This window comes from Mirounga angustirostris, unplaced genomic scaffold, assembly GCF_029215605.1.
Source record: "Mirounga angustirostris isolate CCGP_5_RB_7025 unplaced genomic scaffold, mMirAng1.0.hap1 SCAF_9, whole genome shotgun sequence".
Classification (NCBI taxonomy): Eukaryota; Metazoa; Chordata; class Mammalia; order Carnivora; family Phocidae; genus Mirounga; species Mirounga angustirostris.
Genome location: NW_026991717.1, coordinates 73,287,480 through 73,296,581, shown reverse-complemented (window position 1 = coordinate 73,296,581; position 9,102 = coordinate 73,287,480). Strand labels below are relative to the sequence as shown.

Genomic DNA, 9,102 nt, shown 5'->3' with positions numbered 1-9,102 from the left:
TTCAGAAACGGAGACGAGAGTAACCTGTGGACAAGGAAAGGTTCTATATAGCTTTTACTACTGGCAAGCACCAAAGGAGGTTTCCTGAACCACTGATGCCACCTGGTGGCCAGCAAGACACATGAACAAAACAAAACCCACATACTTAAGATGACTTGAATTAAAACAAATCATACACGAAATTTGGGCAATGTGGGTTGGAAGAGTTGATTACACTACTCTGATCTCCCAATATTTTTTGTTAAATAACCAATTTACAGTTTCTGAAGAAAATATACTATCAAAGAAAACTGTATAAAGCCAAACTTCTCTCACTCCCGCTCCAAAATTTTATCTTTCCTTTTTCCCTTTTATCACCCTCTCACCAAAAATACCCCACACCCAGTGATTCCAGTCATACAATACATGTGCAAAAGGGGCTTTAATTCATAAGTAAAATCAATTTTATTAATTATTAATTAATTTTATTAATAAAGATCTTTCCAAATATCCAGAGCAAACAATTAATTTCAAGGAAAAAAAAAACCTACATACAGTGAAATTAGAAGTATCCCAGGATGACAACAAATATACATATAAATATGTACACCCATAATCACCGTCGCCTCCGAAAACCTGAAAGGAAGGGAAATCAAGAATGAGGCAAAGGACAGCTGGAGAGGCTGAGGGGACAGAAAAAAAAGAACACCTAGAGAGAAGGGCTCAAGAAGGGTGGATCCCCTGGGCAGTACTCTCTGCATCCTCCCAGGACAAAAGACTACAAGTAGGAATGAAACTGAACCAGGATAACGGTTCCTTCAAGTGGCACTTCCACAGTTCTACTTAAGGAGGCCTGAACACAAACTGTGGGAGCTTAGAGTTAGAATCCAGAAATCTTTTTTGTGAATGATACTGATTTTCAACTTGACAAAGAAGAATAGCGAAGCCCACCTCTAAAGAGATCAATGCCCAGTAAGGAACAGATACTAGGGGCGTTGGTGAGACCTAGGACAGCAAACCCGGACAGCCGACGTCCCAATTTGTACTGCCCACCCTGCACTTCACCATCCAAGTCCTAGCCATCCACTGACCTTTTTGCTTCCGACCTTTCTTTGGTATCTTCTTCCGCTTCTTAACAGGATTTTGATCCTGGAGACAGATGGGAGAAGTGAAGGAATGGTAGTGTACTTCCAAGGGTTAACATCCCTCCCCACACTCTGCATGGTAATGAGCCCCAATCCATCTGGCTGAAATCCAGGAGGCTGTCTCCCACCACTGTACCCACCACCTTACCTCATCAAGATGAGGGGTTCCTCCTGTCAAAGCACTGATGTCACTGAAGTGTGTGAGAGAATGGAGCTGTGAGCTCATGACATTGGCCCGTTTTCGCCGTCCTTTCTCGCGTTTACTGACACTTAACCGAACCATCATGCTCTCCTCATAGTTAATCCTGCCACAGAAACACAGACAGTTTACAACATGTTTAGTCCATACATACAGAAAGCTGCAGCCAAGAACCTGGGCCCCGGTATTTACTCACCCCCTGTTCATATAGTTCTCAAGAAATTTCACAGCAAGTCAATAGAGTATTTAAGGGCAAACTAAATGTCCAATAGTGAGCTTCCTCAACGAAATGTTCTTTATGTTAGAACTTCCCTCCTCCCTAGAAATGAACTCACAGCCCACCCACAAGAATACTTAAAATATTATTCTAGAAAACTCTTCTACTTCACCTTAACAAACAGGATTCCCTACATGGACCCCTTCACTAAAATCTATCAACAGAGACTGTCGCCAAGGCAATATTGGTGAGTCTGTATTCGTGGTACAATTGCTTTTCTGTTTTTCTTCCCTGAACTTATCTAGCACTCTCAATGCCATTATAAAAACCTGGCTTCATTGCCTTCTGCACAGAACTGAGAACTGTGAGAGCAAAATACAGAATTTTTAAAGCCCCACGGGGTGGAATTGCACATGTTCCTCTTCCTATAGCATTTGTTCAGCCTCAACAGTTAGGAAAAAGAAAACATTCTTCCTCTAGTTCCTATTCTGTACTTAACAACCCTCATTCTTAGAAACCACCAGCCCATCTTCCACTCCACTTTCTCTACAATGTGAGTTCTCTTGGTACCAGACTTAATCACATTCATACAAAACATAAGGACAGGGGCGCCTGGGTGGCTCAGTTGGTTAAGCGACGGCCTTCGGCTCAGGTCATGATCCTGGAGTCACAGGATCGAGTCCCGCATCGGGCTCCCTGCTCGGCAGGAAGTCTGCTTCTCCCTCTGACCCTCCTCCCTCTCATGCTCTCTGTCTCAAATAAATAAATAAAATTAAAAAAACAAAACAAACAAACAAAACATAAGGACAGGCTTCTATGGCGTAGAAAACAAATTCCAATTGCAAGGACTCAGACCTGTGTTGATCCTCCTGACTTTGGCGAGTAACATGAGGATGCCGAGCATCACGGATTTCCTCTGGAGCATCTGAGTACTGCTCCTTCAGTTCACGAATGACAGAGCTGCTCAATGCCCGTTTTTTGGCCCGTTCTAGGAGCTTCTTCTCCCGCTCAGCTTCTGTTTCATCTATGTGATAAAAATCCCCAAGGGTTATCCCAGAACAGAGAACAAGGTAAGAGAGACGCAATTAATGCTGAGGAGGCAGCAGCCACAGTTCATACCATAATGTACTGGAACCAAGCGTGGTGGAACATATTTCTTAACTGTTCCTCTTGCAGATTTCTTCCCTGAAGCTTCAGACTGGCCTTCTTCTGCTTCATCTTCCTCCTCATCCTCAGAGCTCAACTACAAAAGGAACATAATGCCCATAAACTTAGGAAGTGTTAGACAATAAGAAAAACCAAAGCTGAAGTACCCTGGGAATATAAACAAAGCAAGAAAGGAAAATCTCATACTCTACATTCTAAGGCACAAGAGTAATAAGAGAATCCCAGGAGATCCAGGATCACCATAAGGCTCATTCAGACTTAGAGTCCTCAGGAAAACCAGGACAATGCAACTCCCTACCTTGCTCATCATATTGCTGGGATGCGGCTTAAAACGGAGTGGGTCGTTCTCACCTGAAATAAAAAACCCAAGAGATCTTACAAGATTTGGAAATTTATGACGGTCCCCACATAACCTTATAGTTTCTGCCACTTACTGAGGCTGCCTGTCACTGCAGTCTTAACTAGTTTGTCAACTTGATACTTCAGTTTTTGGTCCAAGGGACGAAGCTTTTCCAAAACCTATAATGTGGTTAAATAGGATTACATTCCCTTCCTAAAATTAAACATACATCAGAGTTCTATATTAATTTGCCAGACAAAGCACCTAAAATATATACAAACTAGAGCAAATGAAGAAGAAAACAGTTTTTTCATTTGGTTTCCTCACTTAATCATGAAAACACCCACTTAAATGAGAGCTATTGTGTAACAGTCCTAGAGTTTAGGCTTTGGAAATCTAGAACGCTAAGATGCCAAGTGCTTCATACCGTGCGAATCTCCACCAGTCTCAAAACTGCAGCATGTCCCTGAAGAGACCCTCCTGAGGCTTTGTCCAGGATGAGATGGGTCAAATCCATAAGGTACATGAGCAGTAGCTGGTCTTTTACTTCCAAGAGACTGAGACCCTGGGGTGAATGGAGAGTAAGAGATGCAAATTCAGTTTTAGCCAGAGAATCAGGAGGAGGGCCTAGGATAAACAGGGTAATTTTTTCCAAGTTCAAGTTTTTCCCAATCAGTTCCTATAAGGTATCTGGAATAGTCTCAATGAGATGATTGTACCTAAAATGGTCACAGAGACAATTATATTAACATGAGAGAGGCAAACCTCTGAGAATTACTGGAAGACAGTAAGAACAGGAAAATCAATAAAGTATCCCCCAAAATGACTACAGCAGGGTTTCTCAACCTCAGAGCCACTGACATTTGGGAATGGATAATTCTTTGTTGTGAAGACTGTCTGGGCCTTGAGCAGCATCCCTGGCCTCTACCCTTTAAGGCCCCTCCAAATTTTGATAATCAAAATGTCTCCATATAGTGCTGAATCTTAAATTAATTTAATCAAAACAATTATTGATTTTATCCCATACAATGGAATTATGCAATACAGTTAAAAGCAATGATCTACATATACTGATATGGACTTAATCCCATGTCAAGACACTTTCTACGCTACAATATGGTTCCAATTAAGGCAGGGGAAATATGATGCACACATTTTATTTAATTAATTTATTTAAAAGAACTTTACTTATTTATTAGAGAGAGAGAGAACACGTGCACGGGGAAGGCGAAAGGGAGACTGGAGCCAGACATGGGGCTCAATCCCAGAACCCTGAGATCATGACCTGAACTGAAGTCAGATGCTTAACCGACTGAGCGACCCAGGCACCTCCACACATTTTATATAGAGAGAGAAATCTCAGGAAAATAACACACTATCAACAACTGCTACCCCTGGGGATCCAGATGAGGAAAAGGAAGAAATGGAGTGTGCACACTGTGAAAGTGTTTTCCCATCAAGCATCTACTACTTTTACAATAAAAGAAATTTCCAAACATATACCCCAGTAGTTATCGCAGATTATGGTTATACTGTTTTTAAATTTTCTTCTTTGTGGCTTTATACATCTTCCAAACTTTCTAAAATTAAAAAACACATTATATTTACAGTCAGGAAATCAAGCAAACGTTATAGAAGTTTATTCTTTTACATATAAGAAAGTAGACTTTAGTTGTTAAAAAAAAAAAAAAAACTTTGTGATGACATAAAATGGAACTGTAAAAGTCCACAGCCCTGGGAAGACCTAGTTCAGAGAGGCTAAATATTCTGCCTACGATTACAGAGTATTAGGAGTACAGCTGGGATTCAAATTCAGTCTGACTCTAACACCTAAGCCCTAGGTATCTTTAAACCAACATGCAAAGCTCTTGAGATCAGCACTAGTGTGATAACAGGAGGAGTGGCAAAGATTTTAAAGACAAATTGTGTTTAAGTTTTGAATCAGGCACTTGGTAGTCAAATAATGGGTAAGTCACTTAACCTTATGACCCCAGTCTCCTCATCTGTAACATATACAATATTTCCTTCCTGCCCCAAAAAGTAATTATGAGGCTTAAATAAAATAATATGAAAGTACTCTGTAACTTGTAAAGCGCCTAGTAAGGTTTTGGTCCTGAGAGATAAGTTACTAAATATCTGTTCAATGAATAAACAAATATATAGTGATCTAATATAAGTTTTCTGGTGTGGTGTTTTTGTTTTGTTTTGTTTTGGTAGTGTGTCACATGCTCTTCTGACTGCCAGCCAGGTGCCCCTATAGTGATCTAATAAATATGCTGGCAGCCCAGAACAAGTCAAGAATTTGGGAAGTAGGTTCTTTTGACGAGCTTGGACACTGTCAAGTTCAAATTGAGTTATAAGCATATAAGAAAAACAACAAAAAGAAAACACAAAGATAAAAAAATCAGAAAAAATAAAAATACGTAAGGACGAAACTTGTTGATGAGATGTACAATGAGAAAGAAAAGGCAAAAAGAGAATATATTAAAAATTCGGGGCGCCTGGGTGGCTCAGTTGGTTAAGCGACTGCTTTCGGCTCGGGTCATGATCCCAGGGTCCTGGGATCGAGCCCCGCATCGGGCTCCCTGCTCGGCGGGAAGCCTGCTTCTCCCTCTCCCACTCCCCCTGCTTGTGTTCTCTCTCTCCGTCAAATAAATAAAATCTTAAAAAAAAAAAAAAAAAAAAAAAAAAAAAAAAAAAAAAAATTCTATTAGCTATAGGGGTGCCCGGCTGGCTCAGTCAGTGGAGCACGCAACTCTTGATCTCAGGGTTCCGAGTTCAAGCCCCACATTGGGTATAGAGATTACTTAAGAATAAAATCTTTAGGGGCGCCTGGGTGGCTCAGTTGGTTAAGTGTCTGCCTTTGGCTCAGCTCATGATCTCAGGGTCCTGGGATAGAGCCCCATGTCAGGCTCCCCACTCAGTGGGGAGTCTACTTCTCCCTCTCCCTCTGCCTCTTCCCTCCACTCGTGTACTCTCTCTCAAATAAATAAGTAAACAATCTTAAAAAAGAAAAAAAAAAAAAAAAGAATAAAATCTTCAACTGATCTCATCTCAGGTCTTGATCTCAGGGTCATGAGTCCAAGCCCCGCTTTGGGCTCTACACTCCACTGGGTGTGGAGCCTACTTAAGGAAAAAAAAAAATCCTTCAATGTTTCTTACTAAGCTACCATAATGATTTTCATACTTTTGTTGACCTATGGAGTATTTTGCTTAAATATCTTAGGACAAAAGCTCAATTCATAAAACAGTATGTAATACCACAGTTTTCCAGTTCAAGCAGGTATGAAGGACCCAGAGCCCTCCTTCTATACTGCTTGATATCCAATGATCCTTAAGAAGGTTCTACAAGACCTTAATTTGAAAACTACCATATTTCAATTTTTTAAAAAAGATTTTATTTATTTACTTGAGAGAGAGAGAGTGTGCAGCAGAGGGAGAGGGAGAAGCAGACTCCCTGCTGAGCAGGGAGCCTGATACAGGACTTGATCCCAGGTCCCCAGGATCATGACCTGAGCCAAAGGCAGACACTTAACCAACTGAGCTACCCAGGCGCCCTACCATATTTACTTTTAATATGCACACCGTTTTCATATTTTAACATCTCTGAAGTCAGGATGTATCTTTTAATCAATGGAATCTTAATGTTATATCATAGATTAATGGGCAGCATTTTTTTTTTAGTATACAAAGTAAGTGGTATGTCCCCAATTAACAGCATCTTAGATTAGATGAAATATGGTAGTAACTCCTCAGTTGGCCGACAAGACTCTTCAGAGTGACTACTCTTCTAGTCTTATTTCCTACTCCCCATCCCACCCCCCAACACACTGTACACCCAACCACACTAAATGACCTCCTTTCCCAGCATATCACCATGCTTTCAGGTCTCTGTGCCTTTGTACATGCTGTTTCTTTCTGTCCCCTGGACTCTTATTTATTCCTCATAATCCTTCTCCTCTGAGAAGACTTCCCTGACTTCCTCTGCTCTCTGGCAGTTATTTAATCTCTCTCCTGGGCTTGCATAGCACTCATGATGACTCTGTGAAGTGACTGCTATTGCTTATACCTATTGCTTTGATCTGTCTTCTCCACTAGACTTCAGCACAGAAACTGAATCTTACTCATCTTTGAAGCTCTAACACTTAGGACATACAAGACACTCAATAAACCTATGAGGAAAGAACTGCTGAGAACAAGTCAGGGGTGGCTAACTCTTCAAATTTGTCTTACCTTCTCTGTAGGATAGGCTCTAGCTTGAACTTTTTTTGTCAGAGCTTGTATTTGTGCAGTTACAGCCATCACCTGAAATTAGTCCAAATAGAACAGCTGATGAGAATACACCCAGTCATCTCTGTGACCTATGAAGGGCAAAAACTAAACAATGACACCTAAAAATCATCAGAAACATTGCCTAAAATGCAGTACTACCTTCTTTTCAGTTCTGGGAAAGTATAGGAGAGATGGTTTTTGATACTTCATCAAGTACAAAAAACTTTCCCTCTTCTTAAAGCTACAGAAACCATCTTACCAAACCATGGGGGAAGGTACAGGAACTGGGCCAGTGGTGGTGGTGGTGGTGGTGGGGTGGTGCTGTACCTTTATCTGTACTGGTTGAACTTTCAACCAGTACACCTGGTACCCAAAGGGCAAATCACCACTTTTCCCAGCACTGGTTTCCATAGCTTTAAGAATAAAGGAAATTCATTCAGATGACTTCTTTTTGGAGTTTTCTGTATTGCTTCGGATGCGAAATCAATTACTTTGAATTCTAGCCTGAAAAAGTTTTCATTAAGTCACTTGGCTCTCACAGTATTTGGTACCATTCAATACATGCCTTCAAAAGACCAAAGTTCGGAGGTGAAGCACACAAAATCAAAGCCAATCCGTCACTAACCCGTCCCAAAGGGGTGACATGACTCACCTGCTCCTGAAGGTTTTTCAAAAGTGTGACGGCACTTGGCAGGTCCGACTCCAGCATCTCCTATGAGAGGGAGAATAAAGAAAAGCCCTTCTTTCCTCAGGATTATGAGAAGACGTGGGGGGTGGAAAACTCTCCTCTCTCCTTCAGACACCCCAGACTGACGACTTTCCCACTCTAGTACACATGCAGCCTCGCTTCACAGCCGGCCCGTCCTCCAGGTTCCTAGGAGGAGCGGTAGCTTCAGGCCCGTCGCCCTACTGCTGCTCTCACCCCGCTGTGCCAGGAAGGTTGCTTCCTTTCATCACCCCCTTCCCTCGCGCCAATAATTTGCCCTAAGCCGCTGAGGGTATAGGAAAAAATCCCACAATAGCTACGCAAGGAAGCTAACTCACGGGACACCCCGGCGCCGCCATCTTCACAAAGCCCGCCTCTTCCGGGGCGGTACTTTCTGAGCTAAGCTGTGCAATAGACTTGACAGACAACAGCCGCTGGCAAATCTAAGCCAATAGGAATAGTGATCTCTCACTTCCGCCCCGAACAGGATGTGCGGAAGGAGGAGCCACGTCCAGCCAATAGAATGGAAGAACTGCCTAACTTCGTCAGATTTAGGGGGCGATCTAATGACGTAAAAATGCTCGTGGAAAGGAGCGCTTGATTAGTGGATTGTATAGAATGTTTAGAGCTAAACCAATAAAAAACGAGCCAAGTGATGATCGACAGTTAGAAAGGCCCAATGGCAAAAAGAAGTTTGCAGAGCAAACTGAGAACGTAGTGGCTTCCCGGATACCGCAGTACCCAGTCTTTTTTACTAGCCTGCCCTTGCGTGGCCACAACTGACCGCTAGGTGGCAGTCCTCGGCTTCTCTCTGAGGTGGCTGTGTTGCGGATCAGCCATAGCTGGCTGCTGCTCCAATGCAGGCAGCGCGAGATTCCTCACAGGCCGCGCGAAATTCCTCACAGACCGCAAGGCCCTTGGATCGACTTTGTGACAGTAGTCTTGTGTGACCCTGGAGAAGTCACTCGGTCTCTGAGCTTTTTTTATGTGTAAATAAGAGAGTTTGGCCAGAGAAGCCCAGAGCCAGGGTTTAGAAACGAACACCCAGGACACCCGCCCTCACCTCCGCGTCGTGTG

The 9,102-nt window shown here is 42.5% G+C and overlaps 1 protein-coding gene across 1 annotated transcript; it reads right to left on the bottom strand.

Moving 5' to 3' along the window:
- Positions 1-420: 420 nt before the first annotated feature.
- Positions 421-8,434, bottom strand: NGDN (neuroguidin). The gene is made up of 11 exons (XM_045900563.3): positions 8,364-8,434; positions 7,972-8,031; positions 7,281-7,352; positions 3,475-3,612; positions 3,142-3,226; positions 3,006-3,058; positions 2,660-2,783; positions 2,396-2,564; positions 1,273-1,429; positions 1,071-1,128; positions 421-615 (listed from the first exon to the last, which is right to left on the bottom strand). The coding sequence occupies exons 1-11, from the start codon at positions 8,382-8,384 to the stop codon at positions 596-598; spliced, it is 957 nt and encodes a 318-aa protein (XP_045756519.1). The 5' UTR covers positions 8,385-8,434; the 3' UTR covers positions 421-595.
- Between the last annotated feature and the right edge of the window lie 668 nt (positions 8,435-9,102).